Raw genomic sequence first — 27652 nt, 5'->3', positions numbered from 1 at the left:
TAAATTCTTTATATAACAATGGTAATTAATGCTGTTAATTTTCTGAAGTTGCTTATGGCTTTCACTGCTTTGATCGTTATGCCATAGTTTGATTTGCAATGCTGAATATCCTATTTTGTCTTAACAATGTTTGAATACATATGCATTTTTATTAAGTTGTGCTTGAAAGATAAGTAATTTTCTTTTTCATTTCTGTACAGATGATCATCTGGTTGGAGAAGATGTTAGACAAAATAATTAGCATTTTCATCATATTTTTATTAGTGATAGGAACCCTTCTTTTAGCCCTACTCCTGACTGCAAAGGTAGAGTATAACAATTACTATTGCCATTAATAAACTCTTAATTGTTATAATTGTAGTATGCAGAAGAAGTTGGCAGAAGCCAGCATGGAAAATTTACTTTGCTTATAAATATATTTAGCAATTAAATTATTTAAGATTTTTGCATTAGTAATTTTGTCATGAATTTGCCTAACTTTTATTTTTTTTATGTGCATTTAAATTTTGTTATCAAAATCCTCAGATGTAAGTGCAGATGAAAAAATTGATAACTGAAGAATAAGTGGCTTCTTCTTTCAAAAGGAAAACTATGATCTGGTCTCATGACTCCTAAATTCATTAGTTCTTTGTTTCCTAGATCAGAATTTCTTGATTAGTTCCTTCCCTTCTTGTCTCCTCAGTCTTTCTACTAATTTACCATGGAATCTTTTTTGTTTTCTTTTAATTTTTTTTTTTAACATTTATTTATCTTTGAGAGAGAGAGACAGAGACAGAGTGTGAGAGGGTTGGGGGCAGAGAGAGAGGGAGACACAGAATCTGAAGCAGGCTCCAGGCTCTGAGCTGTTAGCACAGAGCCCGACATGGAGCTTGAACTCACAAGCTGTGAGATCATGACCTGAGCTGAAGTTGGACGCTCAACTGACTGAGCCACCCAGGTGCCCCTACCATCACAGACTGGGTGGCTTAAACAACAGACATTTATGTCTCACAGTTCTGGAGGCTGGGAGTCCCAGATCAGGGTGCCAGTATGGTCAAGTTCTTGGCAAAGGGCCTCTTTCTGGTTCTCTTGTGTCTCTTCTAATGGCACTAATCCCATCATGAGGGCTCCACCTTCACAACCTCATTACTTCCCAAAGGTCCTGTCTCTCTCTCTCTTTTTTTTTTTTAAACGTTTATTATTGAGAGAGAGTGTGAGCAGGGGAGGGGTAGAGAGAAGGGGAGACCCAGAATCTGAAGTAGGCTCCAGGCTCTGAGCTGTCAGCACAGAGCCTGACGCGGGGCTTGAACTCACAAACTGTGAGATCATGACCTGAGCCGAAGTCGGTTGCTTAACCAACTGAGCCACCCAGGAGCCCCCCAAAGGCCCTATCTCTTAACCATCATATTGGAGGTTAAGATTTGGACATAAGAATTTTGGGAGTCTACAGACATCCAGGGTTTAACACCCTTCTTTCATCTAAGAAAACCATTCTCCAAAGTGTGACTAAAATTTTCTCTATATTTGATACATCTTCCTGACTTTTTTTAAAAAAAAATTTTTTTTTTCAACATTTATTTATTTTTGGGACAGAGAGAGACAGAGCATGAACGGGGGAGGGGCAGAGAGAGAGAGGGAGACACAGAATCAGAAACAGGCTCCAGGCTCTGAGCCATCAGCCCAGAGCGAGATCGTGACCTGGCTGAAGTCGAACGCTTAACTGACTGTGCCACCCAGGCGCCCCTCTTCCTGACTTTTAAAACAAATATTTATTCTGTATCTTAATCTTTATCTGAAATCCACTGAACTTCTCATCCTAGGTTTTGATATGTTGTTTTTCTAGGAGTTGTGAAGTTTATGTGAAATCATGGACATGAAAAATTTTCATATAGGTGCGCCTGGGTGGCTCAGTGGGTTGAGGGTCTGACTTTGGCTCAGGTCATGACGTTATGCTTTGTGGGTTTGAGCACCCTGTCAGGCTCTGTGCTGACAGCTCATATAGTGCTGTAGAGGTATGGTAGTAAACGTTATCAACGGATAATGTGATACGCAGACTTTACTAAAGCATTGCATTGTCTCCTGCTGTGTCAGTTACCACTTGGAAGTCCTGTTCTCAGTCGTTCTCAGCCTCAGTATGTCCTCAGTCTTACCATTTGCTCCTAACAGCCTGCGCTCTCCATATTTCTGTTTCAGTTTCTGTGTAGTTCTTATCTGTTCTTTGGACATGAATCATGTATAGTCACTTATAGAGACTGTATAGACTTTTTAAAGACCTTTTTTGTTTTTATTTTGCCTGAACCTGCCATTATATATTCTTATCTCCTATTCTAGCTCCTAGCGAAATTTTACACCAGTATGATCTTCCGTTTTCCTTTTTCCTCTCTCCTGCTCGTCTTTCCCTTTTGTATTTCTTTGCATGGGGTCTTCTTGCCTGCTTATCTCAGTTATGTTCATTTTTTTTAAAGTCCTTTTTCTTTGTTCAACCCATGCTTCAGTGAGCTTTTACTTTCCTGAACTTTGATAACATTTATTACCGAACCACTTCTTTGTGGTCTAGGACTCATGCAAACTGAGTTTTTGAAGGAAACTTACTGGTTATCTAGTCTTTTCTCCCAGCCAATAAAGGGATTGTTCTCTAAAACACCACGAGGATATCCACTTTAATGTCTAGTAGCCATTTCAAATGTAGTATGTCAAAAACCGAATTTCAGATCTTCCCTTGCTTATCTGTTCTCTTCCTCATAGTCTATTTCAGTGTAAATGACTACTCCATCCCACTTGCTTAGGTGAAAAGCCCCAGAGTCATCCTTGACTACTTCCCTTTTGTATCCACATCCAATTAGTCAGAAAATCCTTTTTGGCTTCGTCTTGGGGTAGTAGCAGGGCAGCAATGTCAGGTAGTTCCTTTCCATCGAAAGCAAGAATAAAACAGTATAAAATTATTAAAAACACCATACCAGGGCATTGGAAAACCATTATGCAACAGTTTGAGGAGTATTTGCTCATGAAAAACTGTTACTGCATCTATTAAAACAGATAGTTTGTGGTTTTCTTGCTTGGAGATATTCTTATCCCACCTAGCTTGGACAGCAGAAGCCTGTAGCTTTTCCCATGGAGGTGGTAGACTTGACTTGGGGCTGACAACAGAGTAGCTGTAAATTAAAGGGGGGAGATTCCAGAAGCAAGAGAGCCATGAAGAACTTAATAATAAGAGCATTAATAAACCATGCATCCTAGACTGGTATATGGGAGACCCCACGGAGTCCTGTGAACATTGAAAGCCTGCAGAGATTTGCAGATTGATTATGCCTTTGGTTGCATTTCTCAATTCTCATACATCTCAGGCTGCAGGGGATGATAATTCCTATTGTGAAATATCTGGGCATGATTTCTGCCAAAATCGTTTGCTAACTGCTAAGCTGTGCAGGTTCAGGGGAAGGCTTTAGGCTTTAAAAAAATAATAAGATGAAAACACTGAGCAGAGACATCAATGACAGGGAAGGCAGATTTTGCAGTTTGACTGTAGATCAGTTAATTCCTTACTGAAAGAAACAACAGCTCTCAGAAAAACAAAACAAAATCCAGAGTTTCTACAATGCATTTTTTTAAATGTCTAATTTCTAACCCAAAATTAATAGACACACAAAGAAACAGAAAAGTATGACCTGGGGAGGAAAAAAAAAAAAAAAAACAGTCAAAGAAGTGGATATTTAAGTGGCTCAGATGTTGGATTTAGTAAACATTTTAAAGCAGATATTATAAATAGATTTGCATACATATATGTACGTATCTATATATAAATATATCAAAAGAAGTAAAGTATGTTAATAATATGTAAACAAATGCAGATGCTCAACAGAGAAATGGAGACTATAAAACAACCAAATAGAAATCCAAGAGCTGAAGAGAGCAATAACTAGTGAAAAATTTACTAGATAGGCTTAACAGCAGATTTGGGATCCAGAAAAAAAACAATGAGTGAATTTGGAAAAAGATGAATAGAAGGTATCCAATCTGACACAATATTTGTCAAATAGTGGATGAGGAGAGACTCAAAGATTTGTAGGACGGTATCACAGATTCTAACAGATACGTAATTGACGTCCCAGAAAGTGAAAGGAGAAAGAGTGCAAAAAATATTTGAAGAAATTATGGCCTATGTTAAAAAAATTAAAAAAGAAATTATGGTCAAAAACTTTTCAAGTTTGATGAAAAACATTAAAACAGCCAAGAAGCTGAACAAACCCTGAGTGGAATAAATGCATATAAAACAAATACATACAAAACAAACCATACCTAGACAGATCATAGTCACCGAAAGCCAAAGAGAAAAAAATCTTCAACGAAGCAAGAGAAAAATTGTGTATCACACACAGGAGAACAACAAAACAATGACTTCCTATAATAAACCATGCATACCACAAGACATTGGAATGATATATTCAGTTTTGGGGAAAAAAAACAACTGGTCAGTCAAGAATTTTATAATCAATGAAACTATTCTTTAAAAGTACAGGCAAAATAAAAATATTTCTAGATAATCAAAACTGAGAATTTGTTAATAGCACACCTGCACTTTAAAGAACGCTGAAGGAATTCCTTCAGACTGAAGAGAAATGACTCTAGAAATAACTTATGTCCAAAGGGGGGAATGAAGAGCATTTGGTAGATATGTGCATATATATAAAAATTATATCCCCCACCCTTTTTCAGTTTGTTCAAATAACAGGACTATTTAAAAGTTTTAACACTGTATTGTAGAGTTTATAATACACATAGATGGACTATGTATGTATAACCATAGCACAAAGAAGAAGACTGGGATACAACCATAGTGGTATGGAGTTCTTATAAATATTTTATTGGAAGTCAGTCAGCATTAACTTGAGGTGATCTATGATGAATTGAAGATGTGGTAAGCTTAAGCTTAAGATAAATAAGCTTAAGGTAAATAGCAACCACTAACAAATTTTAGAGGAACTGAAATGGTATACTAAAAAATGTTGCTTAACACAAAAGAAGGCAGTAAAAGAATACCAGTAGGGATGAAACAGAAGACAAATCGCAAAATGGCAGACTGAATCCAATCATATCAATGCGTATATTAAATATGAAGCAATTAAATGGCAGAGATTTTCAGACTGGATATAAAATAGCAAGCTCCAGCTAAGTGGTATCTGTAAATGATACCCTTTAAGTTCAGAGCCCTAAAACGTTTGATAGTCAAAAGATGAAAAAAGATACACCCACCACTCACACTGTAAACGTAAGGTTTGTAGGGTGATTATATTAATGTAAGAGCAGATAGTTTAAACAAACATTACTGAAGGTAAGTAAGAAATAAGGACTTGTCATAACGATAAAAGAGGTAACACTGCAGTAGGATTTACCAGTTTTAAAACGTGTGTATTCCTAACGGTAGAGCTAAATAGAAGGTGAAGCAAAATAGTCAGAATTAAAGGAGAAATCGACAAACCAGTGATTATGGTTAGGATTCAGTAATACTCTTCTTGTGGTAACTGAGAGAATAAGTAGATAGAAAATTAGTTAAGAATAGAAAAGGCTTGAAAACACTGTTAGTCAATGTGAAGTGACAACAGCAGAATGATGTTCTTGTCGAGTGAGCACGGAATACTCACCAGGGCAAACTGCCTGGTATGCCCTATTTGAAAATAGTAAAATATAGAGCATATTCTCTAAGGCTGGCTTGTTCCGTTTTGTCTGTCTCATTTTTTGGTTATTGAGCAAGGTAAATTCTGAGATACAGTTTCAGCTGGCTTCCCTCCCCGCCCCCCTCAGAAACCTTGCTAAGTTCTTTATTTGCTTGTTTGTATGTCTCACTGTTTCATAATTCTATAAGCACTGTTCATGCAGTGTTGATATTGCTTATATGTACTATACACACACACGTGTGTGAAATTAATATATTTATGTATTTGTCTTGTGTATATGTATAAATATTTGTATGTACCTATTCACATGTTGTTTTTCCTTAAGTTGTTGAGCTTCTTGAAGGTAGGGAGCTTTTATGTACTTTTTGTTTCCCATAGTGAGTGTCATAGGACATTATGTATAACAGCTGTTCAGTACAGGTTTCTAAATTAATTGAAACTAAGATGTGTAATTATTTAACTCTGAAAGCATTGTTCCAATAATAGTGTGGAAAAATAAATGTTAAATTGGGCTTATTTTTTATTGAGATTGTTTTTCTCTCCTATCCGTAATACAGGTGCATCAAGAGAGTGTTCACATGATTGAAGTCACAAGCAATTTGATTAATGAGACTCTAGCAAATCACCCTGAGTGGGCAAAGTAAGAGTATTATTTTGGCAAAATAGAAATGAATGGCCTACGTTCAGTATCTGCACAAAACGATCTTATCTTCATTGATGTATCTATGTTGGAAGAGAAAAGATGGAGTTTGCCAAAGCTTTGCTGAATGTTGTTGTTTTTGCATCAGAACAGCATGTATTGGGGGATGGTGGGAGAGGGAAGTGTGTACAATTTTGGGAACAGTTTATGGTAAATGACTTTGTATTGAGATTTATAGTTTACAACATGTATATGATTTGCAAAGGCCTTTCACCTACAGTTGTATGTAGGTGTTCATCACAGTGACTGAGGAGGTTGAAGAGACTATCCCCATTTCACAGATGAGGAAGCAGAATCAAAGGTTACAGAATTGGAGGTAATCCCCCAGTGGCAGGGTCAGTAGTGTTTTCACATTGTGTCATTTTGGAGGCAGGGTAGGCAGTCTGTGGCTCAGGGCCAGATCCAGCCACCTGTTTTGTTGGAACACACCCATACCCATTCATTTACATGTTGTCTATGGTTATCTGTGGGGGGTGCAAGAACAGGTAGAATTGAGTAGTTGTGACACAGATTTTATGTCCCGAAAAGCCTGAAATACTTTTACAGATAACATTTGCCAACCCCTATCTTAGATAGGATCTCTTTTTTACTTGTTTAATTTGGCTTCTGTGACAAGGGTTTATGTCACCCTGTTGAATTTGATTGACAAACTGTATGGCCTTTTTTTTTTTTTTTTTTTTTTTAATACCTTCAAAGTAGTCACTAAGTAGGAAGTACTCTGCCAGTTTTAGGATTGCAAATTGAGATTTCACTTGAAATTTTCTACTTTGAATTGACTTTATTCCTTTATGTAAAACCTGCAAAGGACGTTTCTTGAACTTGGTTTAGAATCATATTTGAATATCCTTAAAAAGGACATCTTGCAAAATGTGTTTCACACTCAAAGTGCTTGTCCTTAATATTCCTGGTTAGTTACCAATTGCAGTATATCCGTAGAAAGGAATAGCATTTCACTTAGCATTCAGTGACAATAAACTGTACATGCAGCAGCATGGATAGATCTCAGAATAAGTATGCTGAGTGAAAGAAGTCAGGCAGAAAATAAAAAAAACAAAAAAAAACCAAAAAACCAACAACTGATACAGTATGATTCCATTTATGCTAAGTTCTAGGAAATGCAAACTAATCCATAGTGACAGAAAGATCAGTGGTGTCTGTCTATAGGGGTGGGCCCCAGGAAGGGAGTACATAGATGCACAAGGAAACTTTTGAAGGTGATAGATAATGTTTATTATCTTGATTAAGGACAGAAGAAGTGGCATAATCAGATTTCATTCTAGAACAGTCTTTCCCTCTATACTATGGAGAAAAGATGCACAGCATATAAGATTTGAGCCTTTTAGAACTAGCTGAGAGGTGATGAAGTCCTTAATTGTGGACATTTGTAGTGGAAAAGAATAGGGTTAGTAAGATCTTAAGGAGGTTGGTTGGTGGTCGACTGGATATAGTTGGAAGAAATCTAGCGTGACTTGTTTCTAGCTTTGAAAGTTGGTTGATGATGGTAGATTCACCTAGATAGGAAGTAGAGGAGCAGATACGGTGGGAAAAAGAATTTGCTTCCTTTTTTTATCTTTTGTGTTTGAGGTGCCTATGGTAGGCAGAGGCATCTTGAAGACCATTGGCTGTGTTGGTGTTTAGTTCAGGAGAGTGATCTGGAGTGAAGTTAAAAATCAGGCAGCGTTAAAAAAAAAAAAAAAAATCAGGCAGCGTTAATATCTCAAGGGCTCCTCTTTCGGCGGTCATTCTCCTGTAATGGAAATAAGCCCAGAGCCCCTCTATACTGGTTTTCAATGGCAATAGGACTGTCGCTGCTACTGTATTGAAGGCACACACAATCTGGGGAGCCCCAGATCAGAGCAGTTTAGAAAGTTGGTTGTTTTTATTTTTAAATTTTGTAATAGTTCTAGATTCATCAGGCATGGCAAAGAAAGCCATAGGGAGGTCCATGGACTCTTCAGCCCACCTCCTCTAATGTTGACATCTTGCATGACTATGATACAATAACGAAACTAGGAAATGGACATTTTGCTAGTTTTACATGCATTTGTGTATATGTGTGTTTACAATTTTATTATATGTGTAGCTTCCTATAAGCTATCAAGACCATCAAGAACAGAACTGTTCCATAACCACAGGCTTCCTCATGCCACCCCTTTATAGCCACACCTACCCTCTACCTTCTTGTTTAGCATATCCCTAACACTTGGCAACCAATCTGTTCTCTGTATCTATAATATTGTTGTTTCATGATTGATACATAGATCAAATCATAGTGTATGTAACCTTGTGAGATTGAAAGATTGGTAGTGAACAAAGTTCACTACTCATAATTCTGTTGAACTTCATTGAAGACATTGTAGGTATCATTAGCGTGTTCCCTTTTATTGCTGTGTAATATTCCAAGCAGGAAGATGGAAGGAATTAAAAGCTGTTTAGGCTTTGATCATCTGTGGGAAGTCTGATTTTTTTGCGACAGATTAATGGAGGTAGACATGAATGAATACTAATGGTTCTTGCAATCTCAGTACTCAGTGGATTCCTGTCCTGAAGATGGCAGTTCACTTTGTGGAAAATTCACGTAGATATATCTAGTGGGGGAGATACAGTTAAGAACTGGTTAGATATGCTGTCTTCCAATGTGATGCACGTTTTATATACCCTACGTAGGTACCTCGACTTCCCATGAGTATGTTTTGTGAGCTGGTGGATAAATGACATAGGCAGGGTAGGGTCATCTTCACAGAGCTTCATAGAAAATGAAGTTGGAGCACATCTTTATTCTTGTCTTGTCTTGTTGGAGCCCATTTCTTGTTTTTTATTAACTAGTCTCAAGCCTGTTGATTCTCATGACCCTCCTCAGGAGATGGCATTAAAATGGTACTGAATGTGATTTAGCCTTCCCTTACTTGTGAGGAATCCCCCAGGCTAAGCTAAGTTGTTTTTAATGGGGCTGTTCTTTTGGTAAGTCACATTGTGATAGAGATTAACCTCTCCCCAGGAAGATGAGGGTAGGCCAGTCCAATTTCTAGGAACTTGGTTTCTCCTGACTGATCCCTCTTGACTTAGTGTAGTAGAATTAGTGATTGGTTCTGGTTGATAATAAGACCAAAGCACATCCCAGTTTGTCTCAGCCAGAGTTGCTCAGGTGTTTCTGGCCCTGTGTCTCCTACAGGGCGCTCATTTTGAGGAGGTCTGGATGGAGCCAAGACCTTTGACTTAGCCTCACATCAGCTCTCCTCTCATCTGGAGCTCTTAGGACACCTGTGTGATGACGTTGGCAAAGTGTTTTCACAGTAGCCAGCAAGAGTTTATCAGGCCTTATAGATGCTTGTTAGTCATTAAGGATCTATTCAGATACTTCTGTCAATCTTCCTACTTTAACACTACAGGTTATGGGGCACCTGGGTGGCTCAGTCGGTTAAGCATCCAGCTTGGGCTCGGGTCATGATCTCGCAGTTTGTGAGTTCGAGCCCTGCATTGGACTCTGTGCTTACAGCTCAGAGCCTGGAGCCTGCTTGGGATTCTGTGTCTCCCTCTCTCTCTGACCCTCCCCCACTCATACTCTGTCTCTGTCTGCCTCTCTCTCAAGAATAAACAAACATTAAAAAAACAAAACACTACAGGTTATAATTTTCCCCATGAAATGTACTACCAGTTAATTGAAAACATTCAGCTCCCTTCAGAGCACTGATGAACTTGTAAATACTAGGATAATTTAAAAGGTACTTAATTTCTCCCAAATCCCATCTGTGTTTAAAGATCCCAGTTTCCTGTTCACATACTTAGATTATTATATTTGTTTTTTTTTTTTTTAATTTTTTTTTTCTTTTTTCAACGTTTATTTTTATTTTTGGGACAGAGAGAGACAGAGCATGAACGGGGGAGGGGCAGAGAGAGAGGGAGACACAGAATCGGAAACAGGCTCCAGGCTCTGAGCCATCAGCCCAGAGCCCGACGCGGGGCTCGAACCCACGGACCGCGAGATCGTGACCTGGCTGAAGTCGGACGCCTAACCGACTGCGCCACCCAGGCGCCCCTAGATTATTATATTTGTAATCATCTCTTTTTGTCCTACCTGCTGAGAAATACAGTTATAGCAAGTTTTGTCCTACTTGCTGAGAAATAGTTGAGAATTTGCCGAAAGTTTCACAAATATTTTATTTGGAGTGTAGGAAGAACTGGTTAATATTAAAGGCTGAAACCATTACTAATTTGATGTTCCACTTTTTTTTTAAATTTTCTTTTAACATTTATATATTTTTGAGAGACTGAGCACAAGTGGGGAAGGGGCAGAAAGAGAAGGAGACACAGAATCCGAAGCTTGCTCCAGGCTTTGAGGTGTCAGCACAGAGCCCAATGTGGGGCCTGAACCCACAAACTGTGGGATCACGACCTGAACTGAGTCAGATGCTTAACTGACCGAGCCACCCAGGCGCCCTGACATTCCACTTTCTAATGTATCCAGAATGCCTTTTGCTCTGATTAAAGATCATTGCTGTCCTAGGCATCATTACTTTGTGGCTGTAGTGGCAGTTAGTTTTCTGTTTATGACCATCTTTCTCTCTCTCTCTGTCACACACACACACACACACACACGCACACACACACACGCAAGTTACCACTTCTGATTTACTATATAAATTACTACAAGTATATAAAACTGCTGGGAGTTGTGAACATTGCAGATTTGACTTGACTCACTATTTGACTCTTTCCCATAAGCCAGCTTTGTGATGTGTGTCATATTTAGGCCTCAGGAAAGTACTTAGTTACTGCTTGCCTTGGCCTTTGGGCATCACTCATGTATAGTTGAGATCAGGACTATTATATTTGTGAATGTCAACATCTCTAGTAAACAATCTCTTGAGGTACAATTTAAAGAATATATGAAGATATTTCTTGTTGAGGAAACATTGAGTATATGTAACATATTCTTGATTAAGGCAGATGATGCAGCCTGCATAGTTAACAGGAAAGTGAGGAGTCTGTCTCTCAAAGCACAAGGAGTAAAGCTTGTAGATGGAGCTCCTTGTATAGCTGAAATGCTGCTCAGGAGGTCCTCATATCTTAAAAAGATCTCCAGTGAGTACGAAATTGAAAACAATGATTCGCCCTCTTAATTTTCTTGTTTTCTTTCTGAGTTTTTCACATTCTTAGACCAGTGGTTCTCAAACTTCAGCATGTATCAGAACCATTTTTAGGGCTTGTTAAGGTACAGATTGCTGGGCCCCTGCCCAGTTTCTTTTTCAGTAGATCTGGAATTGAGCCCAAGAATTTGCATATCTAGCAGGTTTCCAAGCAGTTCTGATGCTGCTGGTCCATGGACCACACACTGAGAACCTCTGCCCAGGTACTGACTATCCCAGTGTCCCAGAACCACTTCTGCTGGTGCTGAATAAGGCAGATAACATGTATGGACAGAGCAGAATGAAAGGGAGTTTGTGGGGGAGAGTGGGTCTAATAGCTAAGGAAAGCTTGAAGGGAATCCTAAATGGTAGAAATAAGCATTAGGGTCGGAAGTCAAGGCTTCCTACATATGATTCATTTGTAGCCATGTGTGATAACTGATCAATAATTTGTCAGTTAATGATTGTAAACAATCATTACAATACATTGAATTCCAATACATTGAATTCCAAGAGTTATTGGTGCAGTACACTAAAAATGTGCTAGTTTTTAATTTTTTCTTTTTTCTTTTAAATTAGTTGGCTTCCTGAAGCTCAGGTAGTCCAAAGAGCCCTCAATTCTGCGGCTAACAACGTGTATCAGTATGGAAGAGAGTGGATAACCCACAAGGTAAGGGAAGAGCCACTCTTTGTGGCTTTCTCTTTGTAGGTTCTTCATTGGTAGGACTTACTGCTTTAATAAAGTATAAATGGAGATTCTGTTTAGAACAGTTTGTTTTTGAAATAGGCTTAAATCTACCAGACAACAAGAAATGTACAACGAAATTAAACTTTCTGGATGATTGTATTTAATAGTGCTAGTGGGGCGCCTGGGTGGCTCAGTCAGTTAAGTGTCCGACTTCAGCTCAGGTCATGATCTCACAGTCCGTGAGTTCGAGCCCTGTGTCAGGCTCTGTGCTGACAGCTTGGAGCCTGGAGCCTGCTTCAGATTCTGTGTCTCCCTCTCTCTCTGCCCCTTCCCTGCTCATGCTCTGTCTCTCTCTGTCTCAAAAAAAAAAACCAAAAACATTAAAAAAAAAAAAAAGTGCTAGTAGCCTGAACAGAGAGATTTGTCCTTTGCTTCTTGTTCAAGGTAGATATTCATTTTGTCCTAATGCACAAATAATGATCATTAAGATTGGTCAAATAAGGATTTGTGGAGAAGAAAACGTTGTTAGCAAATATTAAATATTATCTGCTGGTGACTGTGGTTGGCATTTCTAGTTTGTTTCTTTTCATCTTTCCAAGAAATTTGCAGTAGTCTGAATTATTTCACCCAGTTTACAGAGGAGGAAATAGGCTTAGCAAGGCTAAGTAAATTCCCAGTGGTCACGTTGTGAATTGCAGACTTGGTTTCAAACTGAAGACTAATTCTAAATCCCTTGTTGTTTCTACTATAGCATGCTAGAAGTTCATGCCCAAAACTGGGTTAGGTGCTTTAACATGGCACTTGAGCGAAACGCTGAAGGAATGATATATCTTAGATGAATAAAGAGAAGGAAGAGTGTATATTAAGGAGTGTTTTTGTGAGCCAAGATGTGGAGACAGGAGTCTGCTTGAGGAGATTAGTCTATCTGAAGTTTTGCAGAAGGAAATGAAGGATAGAGGAAAAGGCACAGTTATTGCAGGTAAGGGTTAGACTCCATGGGACAAATTTGGGATATCCTTTTATTCTCTACCCCCCAATAGTGCCTATGAGAAGGACGGTAATTTGGAGTTTTAATAGATTGAAGTAATTAGGATCATCTAGGGATTAACAAGGTTTGTTGCAGTTAGATGTATGCCGAGAAAAAAAAGTATTGGTATGTGATTCCTTGTTCAAAATTCAAGAACGAAGTCTCAAAAAAAAATTATCTTGGAAATTACGCTGTCCACCTGTGTATAGTAATCTAACCTAAGGATGGAATTATTGTTGAGTAAAAAGTTAAGAGAAAGATCTGTGTTAGTGATTTTCTTGAGCCCATAGCAGGTAACCAAATCAAATGCCACATGGAAGTCTTTAAAAAATATTTGGTGAATAAGTGGAAGATAAGTCTATTGGTATAGATCTCATAACTATCATAGAAGAAGATCCAGCCATTGCAGAAGCCTCTTAGACCTCTAGAAATATATTGGCTGACTTACTCTGCTGAAAGCATAGTATTTAATTTTTTGGCTTATATATTTGTTTTGGTATATAATTTGTATTCTGAAAATCTACCTACTTGGGGAAAGCTGGAGAATGTTCCTTAGAAATTACTTAGAGAAAAGATAAGTTTGAAACCTTTTGTTCGAGACTCTAAAAGGAAAGACAGCTGAAGAGAGAAGAGTATTTGTAACAAAGATGGTAACATACTCATGGTCCTGATTTAGAAGACATGAGGATAATATCTAAAACCAGCCATTGAATGTGTATTGACTGACGAATGGATAAATAAAATGTGGTGTATCTATATACGATTACCTGCCATAAAAAGGAAGGAAGCACTGATACATTCTACAATGTAGATGAACCTTGAAAACATTATGCCAGTTGAAAGCAGTCATAAAAGAACACATACGTATGATTCCATTTGTATGAAACATCCAGAAGAGGCATATCTATAGAGACAGTAGAGTAGTGGTTTCCAGGGGTAGGGAAGATTGGGGGCATGGTGGAGTGACTGCTAAGAAGTATGGCATTTCCTTTTGGGGTAAGAAAAATGTTTCAAAATTGCTTGTGGTGATGGTTGTGTAAGTTTGAATATACTACAAGAAATATTGAATTACTACACTTAGGTGGGTGAATTGTAAGGTGTGTGAATTATCTCAATAAGGTTGTTTAAAAAAAAAAGAACCATTGAAATTATAGGGGTAGCTTTTCTTTTTTTTTAATTTATTTTTTATTTTATTTTATGAATTTTTTTTTCAATATATGAAATTTATTGTCAAATTGGTTTCCATACAACACCCAGTGCTCATCCCAAAAGGTGCCCTCCTCAATACCCATCACCCACCCTCCCCTCCCTCCCACCCCCCATCAACCCTCAGTTTGTTCCCAGTTTTTAAGAGTCTCTTATGCTTTGGCTCTCTCCCACTCTAACCTCTTTTTTTTTTTTTTTCCCCTTCCCCTCTAGGGGTAGCTTTTCTAATAAGCTCAGATCTTATCCAGCTAAGAATCATGTAAGAATTGGGTCTCAGGAGCAAAAGTGTGGAAAGGTCTGAAGCTAGGGAAAAAGATCATGCTCAGAAAGGGAAGAAAGTTTTTTGGGGTGTGTTTAGGTATGAGCAGAGAAGGTTCCTGTCTTCCTTCCCCCCGTCTATATTGTCAGCCTTATCTCCTGTATCCTCTATGCATTATTTGGGTTCTTTCAAGGCCTGCTAGTTTGCTGTTTTCTCAAATCCAGCTTACTTTCTTCATTCAGCATCCTTGTTTGAGCTAACCTTCCTGCCTCATAAGTTTTTTCCAAAATTTGTACCTGGAGGCAGCAGGAGAATAAGTCCTGAATGGGTTTTCTCTGTCCCTTCTCCTATGACTAGAATGAAGAAAGTGACAGCCAGTTCACAAATGTGCCAGGCACTGTCCTAAGTGCTGGGGGAAAGCAGGAGACCAGAAAGAGTTACCACCCTCCTGGAGCTTACTCTGGTGAGCGGGGGTAGACATGAGACATGTCAACAGGTAACCATTTCAGATAGAAAAGTGCTGTGATCAGGTAACATGGTAGAGAATGACCTGGGGTGATACTTTAGCTGGAATGCCACAGAATGAGAAGGTGATCTTTTCACTAACACTGGAGATCTGGGAAAAGAAAGTTTCAAGTTGCGGGCATAGAAAATTCACAGGCTCTGATGTTGGAACAAGATTGGTTTAAGGAAAGAAAGAAGGCCAACGTGGCTGGAACAGGGAATGTGGTAACAAGACTAGCCATAGGTCATAACAAGAAGTTGGGATTTTATTTTTGTTATAAAGGTAAATATAGATTTAAAACAGAAAGGGATGTGACCTGATTTAGGATATTCAAAGCTCATTTTGGCTCCTTTATGGAGAGATAGGCAGGAATGGAGAAGGCAGGGCCCTGGCTAAAAGAATATTATTCCAACAGTCTAGAGGAGATTTTGAGAACTTTGACTAGGATGGTTGAAGTGGGAATTGAGAGAAATGGTCACATTTAACTTGTATTTCTGAGGTGGTTATGACAGGAATTACTCCTGGATTGGGTATGGAATGAAAGGGAAAGAAGTTTTTGGTTCGCCTGACTGGAAGGGTAGCTGTGCCATTTGCTGAGATGAACAGATCTTGGAGGTTGTGGGGGGTCAGGCGGGTTACAGGTAGATGGAGCTATAATTCTGTTTGGGGCGTGCAAAGTTTGAGATCCCTGCCAGATTTCTAAGTCAAGATATCAGAAAAGGCATTTGGACATATGTAGCTGGGGCTCAGAGGAGAGATCTGGGCCGTAGGTGGAAGTTTGAATGTTGTCAGACTCACTCTACCTGTTACTCTGCCCATCGATGGAGGTGAACTATATTAGTATGATAAGGCTGCCATGACAGAGTATCACAGACTGGGTGCTCAGACAACAGAAATTTATTTTCTTACAGTTCTGCAGGCTGGGAGTTCAAGATCAAGGTGTTGGTGGGATTGGTTTCTTATGGGGCCTCCCTCCTTGGCTTGTAGATGCCTGTGTCTTCTTCATATGGTCTTTTGTCTGTGTGTGTCTGTCTCCTAATCTCCTCTTTTTGTAAGGACACTGATCAGCGGTGCCTGGGTGGCTCAGTCGGTTAGGCGACTGACTTCAGCTCAGGTCATGATCTCACGGTTTGTGAGTTCAAGTCCTGTGTCGGGCTCTGTGCTGACAGCTCAGAGCCTGGAGCCTGTTTCAGATTCTGTGTCTCCCTCTCTCTCTGCCCCTCCCCTACTCTGTCTGTCTCTCTCTGTCTCAAAAATAAATAAACATTAAAAAAATATATATTTTTTTAATTTATAAGGACACTGATCTTGTTGGATTAGGGCCCACCCTAATGACATCATTTTAATTTGATTACCTCTTTAAAGACCTTATTTCCAGATACAGTCACATTCTAAGGTATAGGGTGAGGGGGGGGTTAGGATTTAGGAGGGACACAATGTATCCCATGACATGGCCTAAGGAGAAAGTACATATAGAAGAGGACCAAATATAGGTTCTTAGAGCAGCTTTTGAAGGTCACAGAAGCAAGTCAGCAGAGAAGGTGGAGGAGGAGTAGTCTGTGAGGTGTTGGGGAACAGCCTGTGTTTATCTTAGAGGCTGAGAGAAGAGGTTTCCAGAAAGACTTGGTCAGCCTGTGGCAAATGGCTGTTAAGATTCCAAGCAAAGTGAGAACAGAGAACTGCCCACTGACTTACCATCCCCATTTTATAGATGAGGTTATTCACCTTAAGTTACCCAGCATTCAAATGGCATTCTGACGGCTCTTAGTGCTTCACTGTCTTTCGTCTGCAAAGAGCATCTCAGACACCACCAATAATAGCTGTGCTTTGGTGATTGTAGACTTGTTTACTGTTGAGCTGTGCTGAAGTGGATGCCAGTTTGCGATAGCGCTTTATTGTGGTGAATGCCACTATGCGGACAGCCTAGACTGGGGGCTTTTCTGGTTAAAGGGTGGGGGGGGGGTGGTGTCTCAGAAACGGAGAGTAGAGGGACAGAAAGAACTGGTACTAGGCAGTCTGTGAGTATCTGGCAGTCATGATACCCAAAAGACAAATTTAAAGTAATTGAAAGAAGACCAGGGCTAATTGTGGCTTTTAGTTATTTTGGACAATTTGCTGTGTTAGGTGTTTTTTGTTCATAGGTTATATATGCTGTAGTTGAAAGAGTACTAGAGAGTTTTTAATCCTGCCTCTACCAGTTAGCTGCCTGACTTGGGCCTGTCGTAGGTTCTTTCTAAATCTGTTTTCTCATCTTGAAAGAACAAAGGTGATAAAGACCTTTTTCTGACCTAACCCTTGGGGTTGTTGTAATGATCACGTAATGTAGGTGAAAACCATTTGTAAGTTGTAAAATGCTATACGAAGATAATGGCTTCCATTGTATTTACTAATTTGTGTTTGGTTTATGAATAAAGTATAGAGGAAAACATTGGGCAGATATGTTTGTACCAAATAAGTCTAAAAACTGGTTCAGATATCTGTAAGGACAGCATCAAGTAAGCAAAAGGTGTGGGTAGGCCACACAAAAGAAAATACTCGTTGAAAACCAACACAGAAAAGTGGTCACTATTGTACCTGAAGAAGAAAAGTATTTGGTTACAATTTCACAGCTATTAAATTATCTAAAAATGTATCAATCCATAAGCCTTTGGGAAAACTGGTTTATTCATACAGTGTTGGAAAATGTTAATTGGTATACTCCCTATGGAAGACAGTGCATAGCAAGAGCTATTAAAGTGCCTATTTCCTTTGATTCCTATACATTTATCATGCTATTAGTAGTAAGAAAAAAAAAGTTGTGTATAAGGACGTTCATTGCAGTGTTATTTGTGACATTAAAAATTGGGAACCATCTCCATATCCTATGATTGGGTAATGATAAACTAATATCAGAACTTAAGGTAGAGTGTGCAACTCTTGATCTTGGGGTTGTGAGTTTGTGCCCCACCTTGGGCATAGAGATTACTGAAAAATAAAATCTTAAAAAAAAACCCAAAACTAATATGGAACCATTAAAAGTAAGGATGAAAGTGATGAAGTGATGAAAAATTCTAAATTATGTTTATAAACATAAAAAGTTGCAGAGGATATAGAATAACGGAAGCATTTGTGGTAAGGAAGTGGGACTACAAATCAGTGTTTATCTTTTAAAAAATGTTTTTACTATTATGCTATTGTTTGTTTTTAGAGTGTGCAAGCAGGGGTGGGGGGCACAGGTGGGGGGAGAGAGAATCTTAAGCAGGCTCCACACTCAGCATGGAGCCCAATACATGGCTCCATCTCATGACCCTGAGATCATGACCTGAATCAAAATCAAGAGTTGGACACTCAACCAACTGAGCCACCCACACACCCCTATGTTATGGTTTTAATAACAAAAATGTGGCGTATTATAATGAATAACTTTCCTCAAAGTTATCTTGTCTCACTGTATTTGATTCCCACAAACCCTGAAGCCAGTCTCATCATTAGTCATAACTCTGAGACCTGATGCCTCTTAGCAAACTATGGGAAATATTTGTGTTTATAGCTAAGGTCCTAAAATTTTACTTGAAGTTCTGTGGTAATTCTTACACCAGTGATAAATGTAACATGAGATTTCTGTGTAATGGATAAACACTTGGGCCACATGCAACATATTTGTCTCTGGCCAGATAAGATTTGCTAAGTCAGTGATCATGGCTTCACATGTACCTTTCTCTTACAACCTGAGGTGGCTCTCTTAGAGACCCAGAAATAGAGGAAAGCAAAAAGCCAAAAAAAAGCAAGGAAATTTGCTGGGAATATTGAAGAGTACAGAGTTTAAGGAAAGATTATAAGATGGCTAGAGGCAATTAAATAGTCTGGAACATTTTAGTTTGATTTGGAACAAATATAAAGACCCAGCATGAATTAATTTTACTGGATTGTTGCCTGAGATATTAAACCAGATTATATCTATTTCTTCCAGCTTCATAAAATTCTGGGAGATAAGGTGAACAATACTGCTGTAATTGAAAAGCAAGTACTAGAACTTTGGGACAGATTGTATCATTCTTGGTTTGTAAAGGTAAGTTATTAGATGATTTCGATTTTAAACTTATAAAGTCCTTTTATTTTACAGATTCATTGACTAGATACATATTGACTAGATAGATATTAACATTGGATGTCATTTATTGAAATTTGGAAGCTACAGGGTCTTAAACCTCAGGTCACTAAAAGTCAGCTTGAGTTGATGGTTAATCTCCGTGGCAGAACCCGCCTGTCACTGTGCTGTATTGTATTCCATCCTCTGTTCATTGTTTTACTTTTTAAAAAATACTTTATTTATTTTTGAGAGAGCAAGCAAGTGGGAGAGGGGCAGAGATGGGAGACAGAGGATCCGAAGCAGGCTCTGCCCAGACAGCAACGAGCCCAATGGAGGGCTTGAACTCCCAAACTGTGAGATCATGACCTTAGCCCGAAGTCAGATGCTCACTGCGTGAGCCACCCAGGCACCCCTCCTCTGTTCATTATTTTCAACAGCATCTCATCTCTGTACAGTTGAAATGTAACATAAACCACAGATATAATGTTAATTTTTTAATGGCCACAATAAAAAGCTAAAACAGGTGAAATTAATTCTAAAAATATTTCACTTACATCACTATACCCAATATATTATTGTTTCAGTATATAAGCAGTGGAAGAAAAATCTTAATGCAATATTTTATAGCCTTTTTTTTTTTCCTATAAGTCTTGGAAATCATATGTATTTCATACTAATACCACATCTCAGTTTTTGGACTAGCCACATTTGAAGTGCTGATAGCCACATGTACATAGTGGCTACTGTTTTAGATAGTAGAGCTCTAGACATTAAGAACTTGTCTCTTTGAGGAAGGAAAATTGGAGATGTATATTTTTAATCACCCTTACCTGCTACTTGTGCTGATACATTCTTCAGAATTTCTGGCGGAAAATAACACCATTTACCACTAAATTTAAAAACGATGGTTTTGAAAAGCAGCTGGTTGTATGGGGCCATACTGTATACTGCGTTGGCAGGGCCTGTGGACCCTCAGGGGCTGTGCTATGGAAGATGACTATCCAGTGGGGAAGGAGGTAGAGAATGAGATAAGGTGGTAAATTTTGACAGGGTTGATGGTAAGGAGAAGAGCATGTATATATCATCCTTTTAACTTGGGGTAGAAGGGAGGAAAGCTCAATTTCAAGTTTGAGTTGGTTGCATAGTGACCTGTTTTCACTCCTGGGATGAATTGAGGGAAGCCGGCTGGTTTTTGTGAGTTTCAAAGACTGGAGGTTAGAACTAATTGGGGAATCCCTAGGCAGTAATCTGCTGAAGAACTGGTCAATTGGAAAGGTTCTATCTATTTTTTCTGCTGACTCTGGGACTTGTGCTTACAAACAGCTTTTTTTCTATGCCTCACCCCTTTTGAGCTTCATTGTATGGCCCAGGGAAGTCAGTGTTTTAGAAGCATAGGTTTGTAAGTAGGTAAGTATGTTGCTTTCTTTCCTAACGCCTAATGTCTTCATTGCATATTGAAGGTTGATATATCACTACGATGTTAGCAAAAGTGTCAGAACAGAAACAAAATGTTAAGAACCTACTTATGTTTCTAATTTTAACCTCACTAGTCATTTTGTTTATTCATATCTCCTTCAAATTTAATTATTCCTGCATTCTTGTCAATGTATTTCTCTTCCATATGGATGAGTTAGATTTTTCTCCCCATTTTTCTTTTTCATTTATCCCCCATTTTGTTGAGATATAAATGACATGTAACATTGTTTTAGTTGTTAATGTACTTTATATTCCTCTCTCCCCCTTGCTTTCTTTATCTTGTATGGAAGGCTAATAATTAGGGGAGTGGGATGAGGAAAGAAAGAAAAAAGCAAACATGGGGACCCCCCCCAAAAGGCAGAGGGGCTCAAAAGAGGAAAAAAAGAAAGTAAATGTTGTGTTGGTGTACAGTCAATATGTATTGAGAAATGAAGGTTGTTCATAAATGTATTAAAAAGGAAGTGCTTGAGCTCAGCTGACAGGTGGTATCTAGAAGGTATCTAAAGAAGAAGAAAAAATGTATTTCATATTTTAGGTCTTTAGGTAGAGTTCTTAGCTGATTTCTTAAATAATGCAAAGTTTTTCACCTTTGAGAAACTACTCAAGTGCTCAAGTGGACATAAAACAAAATAGAGTATTTATACTTATGCTTTTGGAGATTTCATGTCTGAACCGTTTTATTCCATAGAATGTAACGCATTCTGGAAGGCACAAAGGACACAAGATGCATATAAATCGTCAGAATAGCTGGCTGGGAGACATCCTGGACTGGCAGGATATCGCTTCCTTTGTTCACGAGAACATTGAGACATTTCTTTCGGTAAGAAATAGAATTTTTAGTTAAACTGGACTTAGAAATAAAAATAGAAATTCTAATTTCCAGTTTTCTGTGCACACTTAGAGGCCTTTAGTTACCTTGTTTTTAATGCCACAACATTTGCCATGTTGAGAGTTCTAAATGCACTAGAAAGATGTCTAAAGACCATAGGCCTCAGGAGTAGCTCCCCTGGTGCCTTCTCTGTGGTTGAAGAGTAACCGAGAAATGCTGAATCAGGAAACATATGTGAAGTGTTGTGGGCTCTCAGATTCTGAGATAGGTATCTGTCCCTTAGGCTGACTAGAATGTCTCTGGACCACTAGAGAGAGATCGGCCTTTCTGGTGCGCAAAGTCTTTGGCAGATAGAAATCTGGTTCCACTTACATTAGAGAGATTGGATGTCCTTCAAAGGCTCAGCTTGTTGTTTACCACCCATTTTCCCACCATGTTCCACCCACCTCTGCCTTGTTTGCCTAACGGTCGGTCGAAGGCAGCAAGGAACAGCTTGCAGCATTGCTGAAGTTTTAACAACCACTCTTGGTTCAACAGTGTGTTTTATAAAGTGTCCTGGCATGTGGCTTTTCACAGAGATGAGAGGATTTTCTTGTGAATGGACTGGTGACTTTCATCAGTTTAACAAGAGTTGAGGTTTGCAATGCTAGATTTTTTTTTTTTTTTTAAAGATTTTAAGTAATCTCTACAACCAGTGTGGGGCTCAGACTCAACCCTGAGATCAAGAGTTGCACCCTGTACTGGTTGAGCCATCCAGGTGCCCCGCAATGCTAGATTTTTTTTTTAAATTTTGATCAAACTATTAATAGATGACCATAGCAGAGAGTCAATAATAGTTTAAGATTTTCAGTAAAAAAATGACAGTGCCCTGCTTTGTGCTTCTCCACTTCAGTCTCATTTTCTGGAAACAGCTGTCAATTCTTTTAGCTTTCTCTGGTATTTATCTCTAAATTTCCAAAATAATATTTATACTGGTCTTTCTTGGTTTTGTAATTTTAGGTATTATCTTTTGGCTTCCTAATTTGGAAGATGAAGATAAAGATGTGACTTTGAAGTCCCTCAGTGCTCTCTTCTATCACCTGTGGGGTTTTCTTACAGCTCTTTCGGTTCCTCCCCCAATCCCTGTACTCACACTTACCCTTCTTCCCACTCACCTAATACAGCTATCACAGTGTGGAGTTAAATCTAGAAATTCATGTCCTTCAGTTCTAAGAGTTTATGTGTTTGATAATCTGTTTTCTCTAGTCCAGTGGTTGTCAAACTTCTTGGTCTGAGGATTCCAGAGTTTTTGTTTGTTCACGTGGGTTCTATGGATTATTGTTGTGTTAGCAGTTAAACCTGAGAACTTTAAAATATTTATCAGTTCACAAAAAATAACATTATATATTAACACATTTTTTGCATCTGCAAAATAACTATTTTCCAAAACAAAAAATGACTCAGAAGAGTGACTTTCTTTTACTTTTTTGCAAATCTCTTTAATGTCTGGATTCTCATACCTGCTTCTGCATTCAGCCTATTGGAATACATTGTTTTGATCGAAGTATCTGAGGAAAATCCAGCCTCATACACATACGTAGTTGGAAAAGAGGGGAGTTTTTTAATAGCCTTTTCAGATAATTGTGGCTATTCTTTGATACTACACCAAAACTCAACAAATGGTACTTTTTAAATGTTAATTGCAGTGTGGAATTTGAAACCATATCAATATAAACTTTTTTTGTACTGCCTTACATGGAAGTCCATTGATCTGTCTTGAATAGAAATGGGTCTTTTACTCTTATATGCTTTTGTAATATGCACTGGTCATTTAGACTGTTGGTTCACTGCTTTTCTGTACATCCTCTAAATATCAACACATTTTCTTATAAAGTATAAAAAAAAATCACATTCTTTAATGTCACTACCTGTCTCATCAGAAAAAAAATCTTAATGCGTTGAAGTCAACCCTTGATCGGATTTTTTATTTCTGCCTATATTCTTGTAATATCCGATAGCTCTCATGGTCTGAACCTTTCTTCCTAATCCCCTTGGGTACACAGAAATGTTACTTGATTGTTGTTGGAGACTACCAGTCTACAATTAATGTCTTCAGTTAATTTCTTAAGAATTGTCACAGAGTATTTCCTATCAGGGTGACCCAGAAACTATTTAAAAACTTTTTTAATAAAAATTCCAAAATGCCAGAAGCCCCCAAAAGAATGCATGTAAAAATCACAAATAAGGGTATTGTTGGTTTGTTTCTTGGAATCAGTGGTATTATTCATCCATTCTTTGTCCCACAAGGTCAAATGGTCAGTCATGCATATTTTTGTAGGCATTGCAAGGCATTTTGAAGATATTATGTAAGGAGTTATTGTAAATGAAACCAGTCTGCAAAGGCTCTCCTGTGAAGACTGAGCTGAGGTTTGCAAGAAATGCCGGGGACAACAAAATATGCCTTTATAAATGATACATTTGAGATAGGAAAGGAATGGATAGGCCTTTCATAGAACAGATGGTGTAACTTGCACATATGACAAAAAACAGAGCTGCTGTTTTGGAAAGGGCACACCAAAATAAAACCAGACGTTAGAGTTCTGGTCCCAGCTCTAGTTCCAATTATTAGCTCCAAGGCCCTTGGGCAAGTTTTAAAACATCTCTGAGCTTCAGTTTGTCTATCTTTAAAATGAAGTTGGTATCCTCTGCACTGCTTCTCTCACGGGACAGATATTGTCAAGAGGGAATTAAGTTCCTGAGAAGATAGGAAATGAAAACATCTAGGTGTGCCACAGATATTGTACATCTTCTTCTAGTAGTGTTTAACGTGTATTATAGTAGCATTTAGCATATATTAGTGATCGTTTTAATAACTGATTCTAGTGAATTTACAGGTGATGGATCAAAGGAATTCAGTAGGGTCATCGTCTATCTGAAGAAAGATAGTCAGCTGTAGAGCTCTGCCCTGACCCTATCCTATTTATTGTGATTTTAGTGAAATCATCGAAGTGATACTTTTGTATTTGTAGGTGAATCTAAGTTGGAGATGGCAAGAGGGGAGGCAGCTAATAAGACAAATACTAGAATGTTCATGTCTGCACTAATGATCCTATACAGGTTGCATTCTGGCATATTCTTCTGTAGGTTTTTTTTTCTATACATATCATTTTTACATAGTTAAAATCATGCTATATATAAAATTTTTGTTTCCTACGTTTTACTTTTTTTAATTATGATTTTTTAATGTTTATTTTGGGGAGAGAGACAGAGCATGAATGGGGGAAGGGCAGAGAGAGAGAAGGAAACACAGAATCTGAAAGCAGGCTCCAGGCTCCAAGCTATCAGCACAGAGCCCAATGTGGGGCTCAAACCCACGAACTGTGAGATCATGACCTGAGCCAAAGTGGGAAGCTTAACCAGCTGAGCCACCCAGATGCCCCGTTTTCAATTTATAATTATGTCATAAAATGTTTTTCTGTGTTATGATACACATATCTTTAATGGCTACCTGATATGATTTGGAGCTAGATTCACTGTGATTTTCTTAACCATTTTCCTTACTATTCAACGTTCAAGTGTTTTCAGATGATAACGTATTCCCCCCCCCATAAAATACTACTCCGTCCTTGTCTTTTCACGTTCTGGTACTAACGCTCTTGTATTGAAAGCAGAGTAGATAGCTGTCGGAACTTCTTTCCTCAGGATTAGTTCTAATGGTTCAGCTTTCCCTCTTCATCAGATCTTAGAGTCTCTGTGGATTGTCATGAGCCGGAACGTGAGCCTGCTTTTCACCACGGTCACCACCCTCCTGACCATCCTCTTCTACAGCGGGACGGCCCTTCTCAATTTTGTGCTATCTCTGGTATGTACATGTAGATAAGAGCATGTTACCTCTCCTTCTTCAGTGAAGCGTTTTCTTGGTTCCATTTGTGTTTCCTTCCTGTAGTTTCCAAATGTGATTTTTTAGGAGATACTGTCCTTTGTTTTGCAGATAATTTTCCTGACCACACTATTTTATCTATTAAGTTCCAGTGATGAGTACTACAAGCCAGTGAAGTGGGTGATAAGCCTGACACCACTATCTCAGCCAGGTCCTTCTTCTAATATTATTGGCCAGTCTGTGGAAGAAGCTATCAGGTAGGGATAAGATTTATGCTATTCTTATTTCCTTTAGACACTGCTTTCTGTGAGAAGCCTGTTTTCAGTCTTGAGCCTTTCTAATAATCAGTGCAAAACTAGTGACGGACCCTGGTATTTTCAAAATTTTTAATTTCCTTTTGAGAGAACAATGTGAGCAGTGCAAGTTTCGATAAGAAGAAAAATTCAGTTTCGGTATCCTGCTGTCAGCCCTGTGAGCTACAGCCCCCTCACCCCATGCAGGCTCTTGCTCCCGCTGCAGCTCATGTCGCTTGCTGGGGAGAAACCCCTCTTGTACCACGCATACACCTCCCCCTTCTCTTAGAGCTCAGGAACTGCGGCTTTGTCCCGGGAGAAGAATAAATGGTCTTTCTATTTCTTCCTCTCTCCCTCTGCAGCTGGGCTCTGTGCCCTTTGCGTGAAGTTAGCCTGGAAACTGGAAATGCAAAGATTTTGGTTATTTTTAAGTCATGGGCTGGATGTGCATCACAGGTTCTGGCCAGAAACTTCCCATGTCTTCTGGGGTCCATGTATTGCAGGCTGGGCTTTTGAATGAGATGATTCCTCAACTTTTTTTTCTTCATACACTCTTTCCAAGTCACTGGCTTCTGCCCTCCTTTTTCCTCTTTGTCATTTCAGGTAGGGAAAGGCCTTTTGCAGCTCAAACCTAGCTCTGTTCCTTCCCTACCCTTTCCTCTTACTGCTTGGGACTTGTTAGAGTTCTACTACATTTTTACTGCTTATGAATAGCTATACCCAAATTAAATCCTCATATCATCCGTTAGAGTTTCTTTTTGTAATAAGTTGTTAGCCAGGTGTTCTTAAACTTATTTTGAATAGTGAATCATTGGTTGGCATTTATGTTTCCACTTATTTTTAAGAAATAGCATTGCTTGGGGGCACCTGGGAGGCTCAGTCGGTCGGTTAAGCATCCAGCTCTTGATCTCCGCTGAGCTCATGATCTCACAGTTTGAGTTTGAGCCCTTCATCAGGCTCTGCACTGACAGTGCGGAGTCTGGTTGGGATTCCCTGTCTCCCTCACTCTCTGCCCCTCCTCTGCTCTCTTGTGTGCGCTCACTCTCTCTCTCTCAAGAATAAATAAAATAAAACATGAAAAAATTATTATAAAAAATAGCATTGCTTTGAACTAGTCTTCCACAGAAATCTTGATTTGACTGGATAATTCTCTCTGACTGATCTTGGCTTATTTCTTCATTGTGTTTATTTAATAACTGGTTGAGGATACCATTTTGGTCTCTGAAAAACCTTAGTTACATTCAAATAACACACATGTTCTTGAAATATATTCTTCCTAGAAAGTTTGCTGGGTTTTCTTTCTTTTTCCTACTAGCAAGGCCTGGGTAAAGTCTTCAATATCTTGCTTCCTTTATTAGCCATCAGGTAGAATTTTAAAAATGCCCTTATCCTCTCTGGTGCTCTTGGGTATCCACATGGGGCCATCTATGTAAAGATTCCAAGTTTGGGAGTGCATCATCTACTGTAACAGTTTTCAGGGTGAAGCTATCTTCGGGGAAGTCACTTGCTGGCTTTAGCATTCCTTTTAGGCTACACGACCATTGGTTATCATCTTTATTGAGTAAATAAAATGCTGAAAACTCTTAGCAATAAATTCACGTTAGTTTAAGTGACATCTGTCTGGCTTAAAGAAGTTTGTGTAAATAACTCGACCAGAAAGAAAAATAACCTTCAATCTTCCCAGTAGGATGAAACTAGTGAATCAACCCTATCAAAGGCTGACAGAATCCTTTCAGTCAGTGTAACTTAAGCCAAGCCTTACAGAAAAATATCTACCTTGTCCCATTAAGAACTTCAAGAAAGCTGATACTTCATTTTCCTGAAGTAATCTTTATTAGCACTGACTGTTATTCTCACAAAAGCTTTTCTGTTTTTAAATCACAGTTCTTGAGTTTTCTCTTGTTCGGCTTTCTTAGAGTGAACCGCTGGTCAACTGTCCTCTGTCTGTCTGGCATTGAGTCACT

General features: G+C 38.7%; 1 protein-coding gene across 4 annotated transcripts in view; it reads left to right on the top strand.

Annotated features, from left to right (window-relative positions):
- The window catches only part of TMEM245 (transmembrane protein 245), a 98776-nt gene that overhangs the window by 40531 nt on the left and 30593 nt on the right, over positions 1 to 27652 (top strand). For all 4 annotated transcript variants that reach the window (XM_003995737.6, XM_023242547.2, XM_023242545.2 and 1 more), the window contains 7 exons: positions 201 to 305; positions 6209 to 6291; positions 12057 to 12147; positions 19112 to 19210; positions 21396 to 21527; positions 25255 to 25377; positions 25507 to 25652. In XM_003995737.6, the coding sequence (XP_003995786.1) occupies positions 201 to 305; positions 6209 to 6291; positions 12057 to 12147; positions 19112 to 19210; positions 21396 to 21527; positions 25255 to 25377; positions 25507 to 25652 (779 nt within the window). The remainder of the gene's footprint in view (positions 1 to 200; positions 306 to 6208; positions 6292 to 12056; positions 12148 to 19111; positions 19211 to 21395; positions 21528 to 25254; positions 25378 to 25506; positions 25653 to 27652) is intronic.

Source organism: Felis catus, chromosome D4 (genome assembly GCF_018350175.1).
Source record: "Felis catus isolate Fca126 chromosome D4, F.catus_Fca126_mat1.0, whole genome shotgun sequence".
Classification (NCBI taxonomy): domain Eukaryota; kingdom Metazoa; phylum Chordata; class Mammalia; order Carnivora; family Felidae; genus Felis; species Felis catus.
Note: the sequence above shows the minus strand (reverse complement) of the source record. Positions and strands in the feature narration are given on the sequence as shown.